The following is a 17,544-nucleotide window of genomic DNA, read 5'->3' on the forward strand; positions in this document are numbered from 1 at the left end:
ATGAAAATATATATACATATAAATACAAATATTTATTCGCAATGCGTTTTATTTACTAGCTGTTAACACATTGTACACTTCATCACACAGAACAAGAGCCTTGATTTGGCTTCTTATTTTGCGAATGTCTACAATCATATTCAGTCGTTATCAGTCGAGGACCTGGGCCACTTTTTGTGAAAAAGCAACAGCCAGAAAGCAAAATTGGATCTGAAAACTGCAAAGTTTCTTTGGCGATAACTTTATCACCGATAACGATAGCCCAAATAAATTTAAACATGGCCAGATGTTGCTTTCCAACACTGACAGATAGAAAGTTCGGCAACATTTCCTTTTATGTGTCAGTGCGAGAAGGAAAAAATATTATTCATTAATTTTTCAACCAAACTAGTCAATTGTTCGTTTCCTGGAAAGTTTTAGAATGAGTGATAATATAAATAATAACGAGCAAAATCGGGACATGAACGATAGTCAAGACGTGCCAAATCAGGCAAACGATTTGGTCGCTGAGGAACCTATAAACGCTGAAGATCTGAATCCGAACGATGAAGGTATGTAATGTGAAGACTGAAGTGAGATGTTTTCGTGTCAAAATGTCTTTTATTGCCAGCTCCCAATGAAGCAGCAGGCAATCATAGTACTTTACAGCAACCAAACTATTCTGCAATCGTGGACTATTATTTACTCAACAAGAACATACCCCAACGACCGATTGGGATGGACATCAACATGACCCACAAAATTGAAACTGGAACACCCATAACAATTTCATTCATTAGTAAGTAAACATGTGTAAAGGTATTGTAAGACGTGCTGAGTTTTTCTGGTTTTCAGGTGGTGACGTTGTCTCGATTACTACAACAAGCAACCAAGCAAGCATAAGTCTCAGGCCGCCTCATGATCCAGGCAGGGTTCGTGTGCACATCAATTCGCTTGAACCAACTCCTCGATTTCCGGTTGATCCTTGGAGTTGTAAGCCTTCCGGTCAGTTCCGCTGCGGTATATGCCTTATTGAAATTAACCACTTGGAGAATACACGCTCCACCACTTGCGGCCATATTTACTGTGACAGTTGCCTGCAACAGGCTCTGCGCGAGAATGGCTACTGCCCCATTTGCGGAAAATCCCAGGAATATGAGAGTTCCATACGTTTGTTTTGGTGCGGGCATTCTCCCTGAGGTCCAGCATCGCTTTCCTTGCATAAGCAGAAAATAAAGGCCAGTTAGAGAAAACGGCACATAACAATTCTTAGCACTGCCTACTGCATTACCGTATGTACTGTTTACACAAAACTACAATATACAATATACATATATCAATACAATCATTTGTATGTACAATAAAATGCACTCTTCAGTGTTGGCTTAAGAGACCACCAGATCCGTGTTTTTTTAATGTTTTTGAACGTTGATAAAAATGATTGCACCTAATAAAAGAGACCAAAATAGGGAATCGTACGATAATTAGTTTAGTTTCTTTTCCACCTTGTTGCATTTTATGAAAGCTGTAGAAAATTCTCTATTAGTTGCGAGAGAGTATACAATGCGTATATTGTTCCTCCAATAATTAAATTTCCAACTCATTTCCACTGAGCCCCACTGTTTAAGGTGGAGATATGCGATCCAGTTATGAGACACTGCATCCCGAACTACCCGGGAGTTTATAGAACCCGATGGTTCTATAAAAATGTTTATATTTTTGTTTCAAATTTATTGTTTAGAGTAGGCTATGGAATTAAAATAAAATTACATTACGAATATGTAGGAAAAACCAAAACACAGTCATTTAAAAATGGGAAGTCAAATTAATGTTGAGTTATTAGAAGAACAAAGGCCAACTATCGTTTTGCCCGTGTACCCAAAGCCACTGCCGGAGCGGGATATCAGCTATAAGCTTGATGATAATGGCTTTAGTATTTTGGAGAAGGCTGCACTGCGCAATGCTTGGCGTTTTATTGAGCCCTTTCAACGTCGCTATGGGCAGAACACATTTTATGAGTAAGCTTCAATATGCTTTGACAATCTTGTCGCATTGTCTTAACAATTAACAATAACAATTACCCATCATTTATGAACCAGCTTTCTTACGGAACATGAACTGCTGATCAACACCTTTCGACAACAGGGAAAAATCAGCATGAGTAAGCTTCACGGTCATGCCACCGCGATGATGAGACTTGGATATAACCTTGGATATGAATCTGCAGTTTCGCTCGAGCCTGGATGAGAATCTGCCGTTTCATCTGAAAGCCGACATCGACCTCGATGACATGAAGGTAAGAACCGTATGGAAAGTGCACTAAGTACATTTTGATACATATTTATCGTTGCATAGATGTTGGCAAATGCTTTGAAGGATTACTTGCTGTCCTCTCCGGTCATAGAAAAACACAACTCCTGCACTCTGACGACTGCCCTTGAAAAACTGGTGACAATTGTCGGTGGATATGCTGAGGCCGAAGAAGCCCGGAAAAAAGCCATGTCTGGGTTCTACCGAAACACCAATACCAGTGGCGAACCTAAAAGCGAAAGGGCATCCAGTGTTAAGTCAGCTAAGAAGTCTCTAATAATGGATTAACTCAGAGATAAAACAAAACCAACCAAAAACGGAAAATATAGTTCTTTAATTTAGTAATAAATTTTTAGCAACTTTATGAATGAATATTTTCTGAGAATGTTCTAGCATGCTGTGGAAAATCCACATGGAATAAATCACAATGTAAATATATTTTTCTGAAGCTTTATTTTTTCCGTTCCTTACACTTTATTCCGAGTCCTGTTCTGGATTTAGTTTTTCTTATTTATGAGTATTGATCAAAATTAATCCATGGCCGATATCGACGAGATCCCCAGCAAAATACGTTCTTCATCTACATCTTCAATACGTTACAATATTGCCAAACAAATATATCCGAAGCAATTGTTAACAATAAAGGCGGGGCCTATTAAGGATGAGCTCGGATTTACCCTCTGCGAAAAGGTGGCTCTGAGGCAGGCGTGGAACTTAATCAGACCTCGAGAGCGACGATTTGGCCAGGATGTATTCTATACGTAAGAAATGAGATTTGGGATCCTCTCTGATGCATAAAAATGTAATATTATTGGAGTATTCTATAATCTGCAGCTTTCTGAACGAGTGGTATTGGTCCATCTCTAAATTCAAACAGGGTGAAGATATCAACATTGCCCTCTTGCACGGTCATGCTCTGACATTTATCCGCTTTGTGGGCGCTCTAATCAATGAGTCGGATCCGATCATGTTCCAGGTGATGTTAAATGACAATAACCAAACGCACAGCCGCTGCAGAGTGGGTGGGGATTACATTGCGGTGGGTGTCAGGTTCAGTTTGATCTCTCAAATCTGTCTGACCTCTGTATCTGCCTCTGTCCCACCAGATGCTGGGCCAAGCCCTAACGGACTACATTCTCAAGGTACTCGACAAGGTCAGATCACCATCGTTGGAGCAAGGGTTGCAGCGAATAGTTGAGAAATTCAAGTCCTATCAGGATATCCAAACGGACAGATCCAGAACGAGCTACAGACGTGGTTTAAGCAAGAGTAATTTTAGCTTGCACCAGATCACAACCAAAAAATGAGCAGTCTGACCCTTATTGATTTCCATTTGGCACCATTCCCTCATCCAAAATTGAATGCGAGTGGTTCTCCAATCAGCAGGGACGTCATAGATTCGCCCGCTCGAATCCATTCCAACACCAACAAGGCAAATTCGAAATTATATCGTATACCGTATACGGCTGCGCTGCTGCCACTGTCACTGCTGCCGTCACAGTCGCCGTTGCTGCTGGCGTCGCTGTGGCCATCGATTTCGTTTCGATGTTAAGCGCGTTTCCTTTGAGAAATTCAGTTTTGCTCGGACGCTCAACGCGCATTCGCACGTTCCAGTAGTAAAAGCGCTTCTACAGAACTGGAGCCGATCACAATAGTTGTAAGAGCACTACCGAGTTATATACAAATCCCGAAATAATATAGCCGTAAATACGGCCTAAGAATTTGATTTTGTTGTTGTTTTTTATTCAAACTGGAACATGGTTGCCAGCGAAGACATTAAAAAGGTAAGAGCAGGTGGAATATGTATTGTAATATACGAATTTTACGTACACCAAATTATAAGAAAAATCACGATGATTTTTAAACGGAATTTTAAATCAACACTTAAAACCGGTAAGGCGTGTGAAAAATAAGAGCTGTTTTCTAGAAAAATACATTTTGTGTTCAACTAATGCAGACAAGATTGGGGAGCACCATTGATTATAAGTCAAGCCAATACAAGTCAAGAAAACTATTTCCCGAAGCAATCATTTCAGCATTTTTGGTTCTATATTAGAATTTCTAATGCTTCCATTTGGACAATCCACATCACGTGATACGTAATTATGTGTATAAAATAAATTATAAAATGCGATCCCCATTGGCGCTTGAGTACATTAGAACTCATATGTTCCATACTTTTTCGGACTAGATTAGTTAAAACAAATAATTATGGCTTGCTTAGACCTATCTTTCAATATGCGAACTATGTAATTTATTAGCCCCTAATTGCAAAATACCTAATCAGTATTTTGGGCTGCGTAGAAATGTACACAAAACATAAGGATTTATACAAGCTACTTCTACACATGAACAGCTCTCTTAATGATTTAAACCGTTTTCAATAGGCTGAGAAGGTTGCCAGGCCGAGTGTTTGTGCTATCAGAGGCCATAAACCAACGATTAGGTCTAGCAGAGGGTATCACAGCATCAAGAGTTATGTACTTAGGAAGTGTAGCAATTCGGGGGGTAGATTACTTCCCACTCAAAACTCGGCCAGGACTACCAAATAACTTGATTGGGAATTAGGCATCTATAGAGTCGATTGAGCACGGGGCCAAAAGATTCTTATCAAAATGGGGCGCTATCAAGGCTAACAGCAGACTGGCAGGTGATCGCCGTGCGGGTCACGCAGTCACTAACTGTTTTCGATAATGGCCAATTAAGTGTTTAACTTTGAGCGTGACACTGGACTCTTCAATTTGAGATTTTAGGCAAACGATTGCCAATTGCTTAGCCCACACTCGAATCGACTAAATGATTCACATGCACTCCAGCCCCCCAGATAATGGTCCGAAAAATGGCCTTATTTCGGCTAGTGTCCCCTATCGCATATATCACGTTATCACGTCGGGACAGTAAAACAATAAATATAACCAGAGCAGCAATATAATATTACGATAATGTACATACAGTAGTTTTTAGTCGCGTGCCCATCAGCCTCTGTATATTTACACGAGCTTATCTTTTGCTTGTTTCCAACTGTCGGGCAATCTGCAGTGCACAAATAATAATATTTACATATCAATATTTTCTGGCATTCAATGACCACTGCATCCGCCATAAATGATAAATACAAAACTATGAAACTGCCAAAGAATTTTTAAAATATTGCCGAAACTCTTTGAAGTGATTTTATGAATCATTTCATCCAAACCTCTTGTGATTCAGTTTAGTAAATGTGTTTCTTGTATTTCAAGGAAACTTGAGCAATGTTTTCCAGATATTTCATTAAGTACAAAAGACTTTCTTAAGAGAGAAAATGCATCACTCCTTTTGATTACGAGCGTAGAGAAAGACTTTGCACTGTACATATGGCTGTATGCAGATTAACCAGTACTCTTGTTTTTGTGAATAATAAAATTAATAAATAATATGATGAATAATGGAAAGCATGACTGAAACTATGTAAGTTGCTCACCTCGAAGAATCAGTAAAACCTGTTGAAAATTTTGTTTCAATTCCAAATATTTTGTATCCATTTAGATTATAATTTGGTATCGGAAGGGCAAATTCAAAGTATACATTTAGGCTCCTCAGAAAACCCCACCCTCCACACATACATAGATACTGCATTCATACATACATACATACATATATACATGCGAATGAATGCAAAACACACCTTGATGTATCCGCTGGTATCCCCACAACAATATCATTTTAATTACCGAATGGGCAATGGACTTGAGCGAATTAAGGGCATGCCGTCAATAAAAGAAATTGTCTATCGCCGACTGCGCTGCAATATGGAAAACAATAGAGACAAGAAAAATGTGGGCGTGTAAGAGGAAACATTGAATATTAAACGAACGGCCCCACGGGGCACCTGCTCAAATTTATGGGAACAATCCTCTCGAAGCCGAGCACAAGGCACAAGGCGATAGCTGAACTTGACATCGGGAAAACGACAAATGGCACTAAGCAATACGAAGAGAAAAATGATAACACCGGCAACCGAAGCATTGCATACTCTGTAGTCTGATAATTATAGCGATGTTATGTGTGAATAAGTCGCAAGCTGATCAGTTCTGTCTATTCGTAAGGTATAGCTTATCGCAGAAACAAGAAAACATATGAACCCACTTCTTCGACTGTGTGGCAAATGTATTATCATAATCATCATACCCCTTGTGGTATGGTATTAGAGAGCAATGCGAACAGAGCAAAACAAATGACGCCGACTAATTAGCATGTGATGGGGATAAGATGAGCCGAGCCGAGCGCGCCTCTATCAGTACGGTGGGTGTGTCTGTTTTCTTGCTGACTCTTTCTGGCGATCTCTCTCGTGCTCGCTCACTCGCTCTCTCTTTCTCTCACTTCCTCCAACCAGATGTGTATGCCTGTGTGACTTGTTTGGGTGTGAATCTGGCGACAGGTTTCTTTTGGCATGCACTTGACGCCATTAAGATTTACGTGTTTTATTTTCCAATTAAACATTCCGTTTAAATTACATTCTAAACGCTCGCTTGCACTCCCCCAAGGATTCATCATTTTCATAAGGAATGCATTTCCAAACATCGTAGTCGTCGTCTAATCGGAAACAAAAACAAGTTTCTATTTATAGCCGGGGCACAGCTGATAGATGCGGGTCGGTATCTTTCCTGGCATTTGGCAAGCGAGTGCAACGCATCGAAATGCATTTAGCAATTTAATTTTAACTGGCAAAAACATTGTCGGAAGTATTGCTGGCTTGTACTTTGTTCGGTTCAGGCGCGGGGCGTATGCTTAATATGTGCGCAGAATGATCTGTGGCATAGCTTTAAACTTCTTTATATTGGCTGACTATTGACCCGACTACTATGATATGCTAATAGATAAAGGTTCAATAGATTTATGTGACCCCAGTAAGACCTCTTAGCAGCATTACGATTAAAGATCCGATAGTTTCATGCGTCTTCTCCAACAGGTTGCCATAGTATTCTGGTGGCCTTCTTGACAAGCCCACCTTTACCCAATTCCTAAAGATATTTCATCTGTTTCTGACGTAAAACGTAAGATTCGTGTGCATCTAATGCGCGTAATCCGTTGGCAATACAATGAAATGCCAACAAAGCGCCAGGCCAAATAAAATAAAAGTTCTATGCAAACTAAAAGAATGTTCGCAAAGAATTGAGATCAAAATACGTTTTTTCGAAGAGTCCAACGATTCAGTCGTCTCGAGGTGGCCGCACGAGACAAACCGCTGCCCATGAGGCTCAAAAACTAAAATTAGTGGACGAAAACAACAAACAGCGAAATATTCAAATACAAATATATACATCTTTCTTAGATAATTAATGACAAGAGATAAAAATAAGCTCAATATAAACCAAAATATACAAACCATAAAGTAGTGTTTTTTAAGAAGAACAAAATTGTCATTAAATTGGGCAAAGTGCGTTTTGTGTGTGTGTTTGACTTACATAAGACGTTGGGAAAGAACAACCCGGAAATCGAGACAGTTTAAAATGGATTCGGAAAAAGTAGTACGCGCCATGGCGCGCTGGTGGCAGGTAAAGGAAAGCACTTGTATTCTCACCATCCGAAAAGAATTGTTTTTCATCTTGCTCACAGCATTTTTTATTGAAAAAATGTCAAATGATTAATTAGTCTTCAGATCATTTGGTTTATACAATGGATACTTTTTTAATGTTTTCCAAATTTCAAAAGTTGCGTGTAATGATTTAAGCCCAGTCCAACAAATTAATTGGACTTTATACACAATGGCACCTGTGGGCAACAGAAATTAAAATAACATTTAAATGCCAATTCAAATCCGAGATGAGCTTAAAATCATGTCGTATATTTTTAGTATTTTCCAGATAATAATTAAATGATTTCCTGTTACAGACTGTCAGTCAAGAGGATGCGGACCCTTCGGCTCGCAACCCAATGCTCTATGACCCACTGCAGGATGGTGTGGTTAAAACTTCGAAGACCCGTCAATATGTGGCTGCCCTGATAAGTGAGTGGAAGACATCATAGTGGTTTTCTTGTGAATCGATCGCTAATGAACAACTTACAGTGTGCTTGGGAGCCGTTGCCGCTGGCACAGCTTTGGCGTGGACCAGCCCTGTGCTAGATCAGATCAGTGTGCACCCGCCAGCTAACACCACAGCAGGGAACTCAACAATGGGGAACGCTACAATTGCCAATGGAACCAGCCCAATACCGTTGCCTCTGCCAAGCGAAGACCGTCTGCAACTGACAGCGGGCCAACGTAAGTAGCTCGAAGTATATTACAATTGATTCCTATCCACACTTTAAGCGAGATAAAAAAGTTGTCTGTCTTATATGATAGTAATTCCACCTGGTACTTATAGATCACAGACAGAGGGGTGTATTCAGTTCGTGTGGTTTCACCATATATTCTTGATCAGCATGAATAGAAAAGTCTGTTTTGATGATCTCAAAAACTATTATAGCTAGAGTAACATGATTTTGTATCCCGATTCATGCAATTTCACACTGAATTACGTTTATTCAGTCAAGTGTTTACTTTGTTTCCAACCTTCCAGTAATTCCTCCTAGAATCAAACTGTTTTCACTTTTGCTTATAGAGTAACAAATAAACAGATATAGTCACTGAGTAACATCTATCTTAATGTGGAAAAGTGTCGCTTTCTATGACTTAAATGGTCTTACTAATCTCTTGAAAAATTGGATGCTATAAACGGGTTTGATAATAAATTATAAGAGCTCGCTTGTTCAGTTCGATTACCGATAAGAGTTGTAGATATTGTTATATTTTCTTTGATTTTGTATTCTTTACATTTTCAGAGACCTGGGTCAGTTCCCTGCTGGCTATTGGCGCCTTTCTGGGAGCCATGCCCACGGGATACATTGCTGATGCCATAGGCCGACGCTACACAGCAATGGTCATGAATGTTCCCTTTATTTTGGCCTGGCTCTCGATTATCTTCGCCAATTCTGCTGGCTGGCTTTATTTTGGGCGTTTTCTGATCGGTAAGTTACTATCTTTTGAAAATAATTTACTGATTGTTAATCTGTGCTTTATCTAGGCATCTCCACGGGCAGCTTTTGCGTGGTCGCACCCATGTACATATCCGAGATTGCCGAGACGAGCATTCGTGGCACCCTGGGCACTCTATTCCAACTGCTGCTCACTGTTGGCATACTGTTCGTGTATCTAGTGGGATCTATGGTGTCCTGGACCACTTTGAGTACGCTCTGCTTGTTTGTGCCAATCTTTCTGTTTTTGGGCCTGCTCATATTGCCCGAGACGCCAGTCTATCTGCTCAAGAAGGTGAGGGAGTGCCCATCCATCCATGCCACACATCTTCAAGCCCCATATATCTCCTTTATCTTACCTTGTAGGGTCAACGGGCCGAGGCCGCCCTCTCGTTGAAGTGGCTCTGGGGTCGCTACTGCGACTCGCGCAGTGCCATCCAAGTCATCCAAAATGATCTGGACCAGGCCGCAGCCGATGCCGGTATCCTGGATCTTTTCAGTAATCGTGGAGCCCGCAACGGTCTGGTCATCTCCATACTGCTGATGTTCTTTCAGCAGTTCTCTGGCATCAATGCGGTCATCTTCTACACGGTTCCGATCTTCCAGTCCGCAGGCAGCACTCTCGATGCCTCCGTCTGCTCCATCATCGTGGGCGTTGTGCAGGTGATCATGACCCTAACCGCTTCGCTGCTGATCGATCGTGCTGGGCGAAAGATCCTGCTGCTCTTCAGCAGCACAGTAATGTCCATCTGCCTGGCCATACTGGGTGCCTACTTCGACATGAAGGATAGCGGCAAGGATGTCTCCTCCATTGGCTGGCTGCCGCTGCTCTGCGTGGTGCTCTTCATGATCACCTTTTCGGTGGGCTATGGCCCCATTCCCTGGCTGATGATGGGCGAGCTCTTCCTGCCCGACGTCAAGGCCACTGCCGTCGCAATCACTGTGATGGCCAACTGGCTGTGTGTGTTTATCGTCACCAAAAGCTTTGGCACAATGATCGAGTCTCTCGGATCGGACGTCACATTCTGGTTCTTCGCCACGTGCATGGCCGCTGCCACCATCTATGTGGCCACAATGCTGCAAGAGACGAAGGGCAAGAGTGCCAGCCAAATACAGTCCTGGCTAAATGGACGCTAATGGACTTTCCTAGTTCTTGTAGATTAGTTTAGCCAGGTGCTATTGTACTCGTAGGTAGATATGAAGTCAAGACCAACCAATGTTGAAAGAAAATTCTCGTCGGTTAGCCGATAGATAAGTTCTGAATGATCTTGCAAACACAAATGTCAAATCTTTTTTTGCAAGGGTATAAACACTTAAATAGATAGATAATATTGAGCAAACTGTACAATTATTCTTATCAATATTGCACAATGTTAATATTAAGTATACACAGTTCAATTAGTTCCTAAGTACCTATCTAGAATGTCTATGTAACGCCTTCCCTTCATTAGATAAGTTGATGGGGGACTTGGGAAAAGACCCTTCCTCGTCCTCTTCAGTATATGTGTAAGTATGGACAGAAGGATGGATGGAATGGATGGCAAAGACATATACTCTTATGTATATAGTTGATAATAAAACTAAACTGTACAGCAATCCCAATCCCAAGTGTATGCATGTTTGAGCCCATTTAGTGATAACGATAACCTCTGGACCCTGGGTACGCCCCTTCAAATGAGAAATTAGAAAATTATCAGGCACTGTCTGTCGCACCAAGCCCCGATTGCAGTCGTACGACTTCGCATTGGAGACAGGCCACGCCTACCTTTGGCGCCAGGGTTTGTCGCTACTCTCTTCGTTTTGTTTCCCTTGAGGCATGGTCAATGTGAAGGTCACCGTCGATTGATTGATTGATCGACATCGAAAGCGACGCACAAAATGTAAATTGAAATCGTGCCAGCAGCAGCTCGCCTGAGTCGAGAGCTGTCGCATTTCCACATTCTACTTCGATCATCGCCTGCCGCATTTCTATGCAAATATTTAATGCCAATTACAGGAAGCCTCCCACAAAGTCCGTATTTGCTTGGATATTTGCTCAGATGCTCGACAGGTTGTTGACAAATATCTATCCATATTTGTGAAAGCAATACTGACTGGTATATGGGAAATATGTTGTGGGAAAATGGATGTATCAATGGGATCGGTATAAAAACTGCCACTGGAGATTATTAGATAGGGGAAACATGTCGCGATAAACGCAATTACCGTTTAATTGCATGTTAAATAAATCGTCTAATACGGATGGATTACGGATAATCCCCTGCGAAAATAAAGTGCACATAAATAAAATAGTAAGAACACTTCTCTATACACGAGACCCAAATTAGATTGTATGCCTGTATGAGTAGATCGCATTCTCAATCTTAAAACATGCAACACTTCCAAATTCTGTTTGACATATTTAAAAACCGCGTTTTGGTGACACACGCTTTCATAATTTTGACTCAGCATTTTGAGCGCCGAAGTTAATATATAAATATTGGATTAAAAAGAAAATTGCCTGACCTTTCATAGGATTTTTTTATTTGTGTCGATTCAAAGGCTATTCCTGAAGACATATAGAGCCAAGATTGAAGTTTTCCACCATTTTTAATGTTTCTCAAACGTTGACCTTTATTTAAAGTTAACAAAAAAAGTTCTTGCAAAATTGAAATTCGAGGACAAAGTATAAATGGAATGCAAGACTCTTCTATACTCTTCTTCGAGTCATAGTTGTATAGCATTAAGATTTAAAAGGATAGAAAGTAGGTGTCAGTAACTATATATTTGTATCAATTGATTTAAACACTATTTGCGACTGTTGTAATACGTTTTATATAAAACAATACACTAAAAATTACCCCTGAAGCACCGTAAAAGCCGGATATTTATGGATCTATAGCAAAACATCAAAAGTGTACGAGTATTCAGCTTTTTAAAATACTCCTAATTAGTATTTGTGTCAGGTTATCTTTAAACGACTTGTTTCGGATGGGGGGAAACACCAACAAGACGCAGTCTCAAAAGACTTAATGTGCCTACCGCAGACACATTTCAATTAGCACGCACGTTAGCCGACTGGCCTAGCGACTTTATTATGTACTTATGTATGTCTTAACTGTATCGATAAGACATCGAAATAAGTCAATCCCCCGGGGAGTGTCCGGTGCATGCTAATGAATTTCCTTGAAGCTGAGTCCGATCAAAGTGAGGCAAAGTTTTCCACAGAATATCCGGAACTAGGGGGTCTTACGTTGCTGCGACATTTTAAGTCAAATACGGCTGCTTTGGAGAGAGCCAGACAATTGTCAGAAAGGCAGACAAAGTGCTGATAAAAATCCCACAAATTCCGAGCTCAGTTCTCTCGGCTCTGCTTTGTTCAATGGTCGCGTCTGAGTGGCTATTCAATGCGATATAATAGCCACGGATATCTGTACTACTAATATGTATGTATTTTCGTATGTGTCTCTCTCTGCTTATTAGTGCTTCGAGCTTGCGAGTATATATATTATATGCTCGGTCTGGCGACTAAGCAGAGAATTTAAATGCGTCTGTCATAATTTCCCGGCTTAATTTTGCATGCCCAATCGACAAAAGCGTCAAAACATTCTCCAATCGACATCATTTCAGTTCCGGCAGCCAAACAAAACTGTTAGCTTTGATCTGTCCATAGCCAGACACCGAGTTATTTTCCACAATACGTATACGCCGGGTATTACTACGAGCTCTAATTTGACAGTGCTTCATTAATTGTGTTCTAATTGAAAATTTCGGCTACCATAATGGGTGAGTGGACCTACTAAATGTGCTTTATCTGTATAGTGTTTTATGTTGTTGCTGTCTGTGATGCATTGCCTCGCTTCCCTGCGCCTAAAAATTGGTCAGAATGTTTACCCTTGAATACCAAATATAATCAAATATTGTTGTGCGTAGATTGGGGAAAAAACTGAACGTATTATCGCAACCACTGATTTCTTAAATCAAAATGGTAGCTTTTCTGTTAGTTTCGATTTGTTGCCGTTGAGTTCGGACCACAAGTTTTACCATTTTGGGCTAAGATCCCTGGCAAGCGAATTGATTTGCTTTATTTTTATTTCTTTGTGAGTAAAACAAGCCGAAATTCATAACCTTTTATTTTAAAGACGTTGTAATGTGCTGAACGAGTGGTTTAAATATGTTTCAAAAATATGGGTTTATATGTTTAACATTAGTCCCTTTTTTTAATTTTGCATTTATTTTCATATCAGATATTATATTAGAGTCATGTGAGAACCTTCAAGGACTTTATGTCCCGTCAACCCACTATTTTTCAGTGAACACCTATCACTCAGTTTGTCAAACCTCTGAATAGTCAAGGTTTGGAATCATATCTGTATTTACTCGATTGCCAAATAATATATAAGTATCTTTTCGTGGCGCCTAAGTACTTCTGACTTATCAAAATTACTTCTATTAAACGTTTGTCGTCTGTGTCAGCGCTTAATTGGAGACCGAAATCAAAAAAATGTTTGATCAGTTGGTGGTAACTAGTAAATAAGGAAAAACCCATGAAGTTCAAATGGAAAGTAAAAAAATAAGGTTGATGGAACGTGTTCAACGGTCTTTTGCGAAGGTGGCAACAATTGTGAATCGGTGATAATCTTTACAGGAAGAAGTTCATAAACTATGTTTTTTAATTATAATAAAAGCTTATCGAATACAAGAACAAGAAGTTTCATAAAAACGTGTTAATTTATGGAAAGGAAATACAAAGTAAAGCCAATACGTATGTATGCGTTTTTAGGGCTGAACTGAAAAAGCGACTTTTCATTTTTGAGCTTCAATCTTTCATTTCGATATGAAGGAGTAAACTTGAGTACCAACTTTTTCATAGTCATATGCGAGAGATACTCTTCCAAGGCAGATAGGGCTCTCCCTGCGATGGTGTCACACTCTATTCACGTGCTGTGCTCCATCTGAGTCAATATTTTCGACTTGTTGAGGCGTAACGCTGCAGAACTGTAATTAGCGGAAATAACTTAAGAACTACTAATCAAAGCAGCTATTTACGCCGTCACTCGGTGGCATTTGATTTGTTTGTCCATGTAATGTGGATATGGTTGGGCTGGTTATGATTAGAAGTGCCAGAGGCTAGTTGATGATTAGAGGTAAGTTCTTGGTATCCCACTCACATCCCCAATCAGCCGCTGGACGCCAATCCATTGAAGTGGGAGGCGGGCGCCCTTTGCCGTCGGGTCGTGTAAGCAAACAAATTGAGATTGGGGCGCCTTCTTTTTGTCAGTTTTTTCGCAGTCTTATCACACAGATGTACATACATACAATATGGGTAAATAGGCCAGTTCAAGTGCAAAATGCACACAAATGGCGCAATTTCAACCAAAACAACCAACGCAACAACAATAATAAGGTTTTGAAGAGAGATTTCGATTCGATTCCGATGCACGGGGGTTCGATGGGAGAGCTAACGCTGATGAATACTAGATGAGTTTGCCATCGAACGAGAGGCGCTGCCCCTGATAAGATAATACACGTGTAAGAGCACTTGTCGATGAGCATTATTGACTGAGTATTGATTTCGAATGCCTGTCATATAAGGCTAAAAATCTTTAAATTCGCGCGATTCGCCGATCCAATCACCATTTCAGTTCTGAGCTGAGAGGCTGACAGTTTTCAAAATCATTTTCCTAGTGCGGATCCTTTTTGCTTGACTAAGAAGGATATGTAAGTAGGGATGTGTAAAAGTCAAAAATATCATCTGACAAATTCCGTATCTGGCTACAACGTGAAATTAATGATAGCCAACAGAAAGTGTCAACAGTGATTGTTAAAATAATTACACAAATATATTCTCTAATGATAATTGCAGAAGAAAACATTTTCAAATTCGACAGACATTAATTTGATGTAGCTTTTTTCGCTGTGCAATAAAATTAATTTTGAATAATGATTACATAGAACGCGACTACTCTTCCGCATGCTATTTTTTTATTTTTTAGTAACTTTACTATTAGCTAATGTGTGAAGATGCTTTGATAATGTGATGAATGAAAAACGACACAGTTAATGTTGAGAAATGTGTAAGAACAACGTGAATGTGAATGGGTGGAACTCTCATATCTGGTTACATGAGTCATGCGCTTTTACAGAATGGACCGTCAACGAAACCATTCAAAACCAAGGGTCAAGTATAAGCCATTTGGACTTACAGGCGATTGAATTACTAATGGGGACAGCATCATTAATCCACGTCCACTGATTTTCTAATGAGATGCTTTCGCTTTTTTTATGGTTGTGCTTTTGCAGCTACTGCTCCACTCGCGAAACAAGCCAGATGCCGTCAGTAGCCCGCGAAGAAGAGACAGGAGTTAAATATTCCTATACGGAAGTCAGTTCTTTTCAGATTAGCGAAGTAAACACGCGAAATATGTCGCCAGAACCAGTCAAGACTGGACGCATTTTTATGGCCGCTGTGGCAGGTGAGTCAAGTTGCGATACATTTGTCTTAAAACATGTGCATAATCTGCATTCTTCGACTGTCCTCCTCTTAGCTAACTTGTCCGCCTTTGTGGTGGGCACCTGCCTGGGCTGGACCTCTCCAATTGGACCCAAACTCAAGACCGAAGATACCTCCGACTCGCCTCTGGACAGACCCATAACATCCGATGAAGATGCCTGGATCTCCTCGCTGATTGCCATTGGAGCGCTCATTGCTCCCTTTGTGGCTGGACCCCTGGCGGATCGCATTGGCCGAAAGTGGGTACTGCTCTCCAGCAGTCTCTTCTTCGTGCTTGCCTTCGGAATTAATATGGGAGCCTCAGAGGTGTGGATCCTATACCTGTCCCGACTGATTCAGGGCTTCGGCGTGGGGTTCGTGATGACTGTGCAGCCCATGTATGTGGGTGAGATTTCCACGGATAATGTTCGTGGAGCTACGGGCTCTCTAATGCAGTTGTTTATTGTGGGTAAGTGTGGATAGCAAGATCTTTGAGCTCGTTTGACACTAATTTATTCCCGCTTTTAGCTGGTATTCTATATGTCTATGCAATTGGTCCCTTTGTCTCGTACATGGCTCTTCAGTGGTGCTGTATTGTTGTGCCGGTGATCTTCGATGCGATCTTCTATTTTATGCCCGAGAGTCCCCACTATTTTGCCGGAAAGGGGCGCAAGACAGACGCACTGCGTTCGCTACAGTTTCTGCGTGGCCAAAGCGCCGAGGGAGTGCACAACGAGATGGCCGAAATACAATCCAGTGTGGAGGAGGCCATGGCCAACAAAGGCACCATTATGGATCTGTTTAAGAACCCCGGCAACCGCAAGGCGCTGTTCATCTGTGCCGGCCTAATCTCCTTCCAGCAGCTTTCGGGAATCAACGTCGTCCTTTTCAATAGCCAGTCGATCTTTGCCAGCGCCAACACGGGACTGGATCCCGCCATTGCCACCATTATTATTGGCTGCGTCCAGGTGGCATCCTCGGGCCTGACGCCCATCGTGGCGGATCGCCTTGGCAGGAAGGTGATGCTGCTGACCTCCGCCAGTGTGATGACAGTGGGTCTGACGGCACTCGGCGCCTTCTTCTACATGCAGCTGGTGGTGGGTGACATCTCCAATGTGGTGTGGATGCCAGTGCCAGCGCTAGTTATCTACAACATAGTCTACTGCACGGGCTTCGGGCCACTGCCTTGGGCTGTGCTCGGCGAGATGTTCCCGGCGAACATCAAGTCGTCTGCCTCGTCCATTGTGGCCAGCACCTGCTGGACTCTTGGCTTTCTGGTTACCTATTTCTATCCTGCTCTGGATGCCCTTGGTTCCTACTACGCCTTCTGGCTGTTTGCCGGATTCATGGTGGTGGCCTTCTTCTTTGTCCTTTTCGTGGTCATGGAGACAAAGGGCCTCAGCCTGCAGGAGATCCAGGATCGACTAAACAGCAAGCGCAACTAAGAGAGGGCCTATTTGTTAATATATGTATATGTGTCGTTTAAGTCCTTAAAGATCTTATATGTATATCTTAGGTCTAAAAGCAAAGTATTTTATTGCATAGTCTTTTAAGCTTAAACTCAATTCTGTTAAACATTTTGCCAAAATACACTTTAGTAATATGAAGAGCAGTGCTGTCTTTTTTATGAGCTTTATGAGCTAAAAGTCCGCAAAGCCACCAAAAACGTTTCGCAGAATATTCAACGAAATAAAAGCTATCTCTTTAAACCACAGAAAAACAAAAATTCTGGTTACAAAATTACGCTTCCATATACATATATGTACATATCTTATGCCGTGCGAGAATGA

The 17,544-nt window shown here is 41.2% G+C and overlaps 5 protein-coding genes across 8 annotated transcripts; all 5 read left to right on the forward strand.

The window, feature by feature from the left end:
* Positions 1–453: 453 nt before the first annotated feature.
* Positions 454–1,297, forward strand: LOC6587281 (E3 ubiquitin-protein ligase complex slx8-rfp subunit slx8). Its single transcript, XM_026995325.1, has 3 exons — positions 454–551; positions 611–778; positions 835–1,297. Exons 1-3 carry the CDS (start codon positions 461–463, stop codon positions 1,176–1,178), a joined length of 603 nt encoding a protein of 200 aa, XP_026851126.1. The 5' UTR covers positions 454–460; the 3' UTR covers positions 1,179–1,297.
* A 494-nt stretch (positions 1,298–1,791) lies between these two features.
* LOC6587409 lies at positions 1,792–2,615 on the forward strand. The gene is given in 4 exon segments (XM_002013218.2): positions 1,792–1,997; positions 2,079–2,183; positions 2,185–2,275; positions 2,335–2,615. Coding segments are annotated over 4 exon segments (645 nt in total). The 3' UTR covers positions 2,578–2,615.
* A 182-nt stretch (positions 2,616–2,797) lies between these two features.
* On the forward strand, positions 2,798–4,015 carry LOC6588645. 2 transcript variants are annotated; one of them, XM_026995186.1, is made up of 3 exons: positions 2,798–3,050; positions 3,124–3,265; positions 3,396–4,015. In XM_026995186.1, the coding sequence occupies exons 1-3, from the start codon at positions 2,827–2,829 to the stop codon at positions 3,594–3,596; spliced, it is 567 nt and encodes a 188-aa protein (XP_026850987.1). In that variant the 5' UTR covers positions 2,798–2,826; the 3' UTR covers positions 3,597–4,015. The 2 variants fall into 2 exon arrangements, with proteins under 2 accessions (XP_026850987.1, XP_002013255.1); XM_002013219.2 differs by having other exon boundaries at positions 2,801–3,050; positions 3,124–3,328.
* LOC6587314 (facilitated trehalose transporter Tret1-2 homolog) lies at positions 4,013–10,884 on the forward strand. 2 transcript variants are annotated; one of them, XM_002013220.2, is made up of 6 exons: positions 4,013–4,073; positions 8,161–8,275; positions 8,336–8,530; positions 9,091–9,276; positions 9,333–9,577; positions 9,649–10,884. In XM_002013220.2, the coding sequence occupies exons 1-6, from the start codon at positions 4,047–4,049 to the stop codon at positions 10,417–10,419; spliced, it is 1,539 nt and encodes a 512-aa protein (XP_002013256.1). In that variant the 5' UTR covers positions 4,013–4,046; the 3' UTR covers positions 10,420–10,884. The 2 variants fall into 2 exon arrangements, with proteins under 2 accessions (XP_002013256.1, XP_026850986.1); XM_026995185.1 differs by lacking the exon at positions 4,013–4,073 and adding an exon at positions 7,507–7,823.
* Positions 10,885–12,994: 2,110 nt separating this feature from the next.
* On the forward strand, positions 12,995–17,363 carry LOC6587433 (facilitated trehalose transporter Tret1). 2 transcript variants are annotated; one of them, XM_026992872.1, is made up of 4 exons: positions 12,995–13,047; positions 15,565–15,737; positions 15,810–16,223; positions 16,283–17,363. In XM_026992872.1, the coding sequence occupies exons 2-4, from the start codon at positions 15,593–15,595 to the stop codon at positions 17,197–17,199; spliced, it is 1,476 nt and encodes a 491-aa protein (XP_026848673.1). In that variant the 5' UTR covers positions 12,995–13,047; positions 15,565–15,592; the 3' UTR covers positions 17,200–17,363. The 2 variants fall into 2 exon arrangements, with proteins under 2 accessions (XP_026848673.1, XP_026848669.1); XM_026992868.1 differs by lacking the exon at positions 12,995–13,047 and adding an exon at positions 14,904–14,982.
* The last annotated feature ends 181 nt before the right edge of the window (positions 17,364–17,544 follow it).

Source organism: Drosophila persimilis, unplaced genomic scaffold (genome assembly GCF_003286085.1).
Source record: "Drosophila persimilis strain 14011-0111.01,24,50 unplaced genomic scaffold, DperRS2 tig00000000-arrow-pilon, whole genome shotgun sequence".
Lineage (NCBI taxonomy): Eukaryota > Metazoa > Arthropoda > Insecta > Diptera > Drosophilidae > Drosophila > Drosophila persimilis.

Bases quoted from the DNA above. Each gene is read 5' to 3' on its own strand.
- LOC6587281 (XM_026995325.1), top strand. From the start codon at position 461: ATGAACGATAGTCAAGACGTGCCAAATCAGGCAAACGATTTGGTCGCT. The intron at 552-610 runs GTATGTAATGTG...TTTTATTGCCAG, and splicing joins TCTGAATCCGAACGATGAAG to CTCCCAATGAAGCAGCAGGC. The intron at 779-834 runs GTAAGTAAACAT...TCTGGTTTTCAG, and splicing joins CATAACAATTTCATTCATTA to GTGGTGACGTTGTCTCGATT.
- LOC6588645 (XM_002013219.2), top strand. From the start codon at position 2,827: ATGGCCGATATCGACGAGATCCCCAGCAAAATACGTTCTTCATCTACA. The intron at 3,051-3,123 runs GTAAGAAATGAG...TATAATCTGCAG, and splicing joins GGCCAGGATGTATTCTATAC to CTTTCTGAACGAGTGGTATT. The intron at 3,329-3,395 runs GTGGGTGTCAGG...CTGTCCCACCAG, and splicing joins TGGGTGGGGATTACATTGCG to ATGCTGGGCCAAGCCCTAAC.
- LOC6587314 (XM_026995185.1), top strand. From the start codon at position 7,779: ATGGATTCGGAAAAAGTAGTACGCGCCATGGCGCGCTGGTGGCAG. The intron at 7,824-8,160 runs GTAAAGGAAAGC...TTCCTGTTACAG, and splicing joins CCATGGCGCGCTGGTGGCAG to ACTGTCAGTCAAGAGGATGC. The intron at 8,276-8,335 runs GTGAGTGGAAGA...AACAACTTACAG, and splicing joins ATATGTGGCTGCCCTGATAA to TGTGCTTGGGAGCCGTTGCC.
- LOC6587433 (XM_026992872.1), top strand. From the start codon at position 15,593: ATGCCGTCAGTAGCCCGCGAAGAAGAGACAGGAGTTAAATATTCCTAT. The intron at 15,738-15,809 runs GTGAGTCAAGTT...TCCTCCTCTTAG, and splicing joins TTTTATGGCCGCTGTGGCAG to CTAACTTGTCCGCCTTTGTG. The intron at 16,224-16,282 runs GTAAGTGTGGAT...TCCCGCTTTTAG, and splicing joins AATGCAGTTGTTTATTGTGG to CTGGTATTCTATATGTCTAT.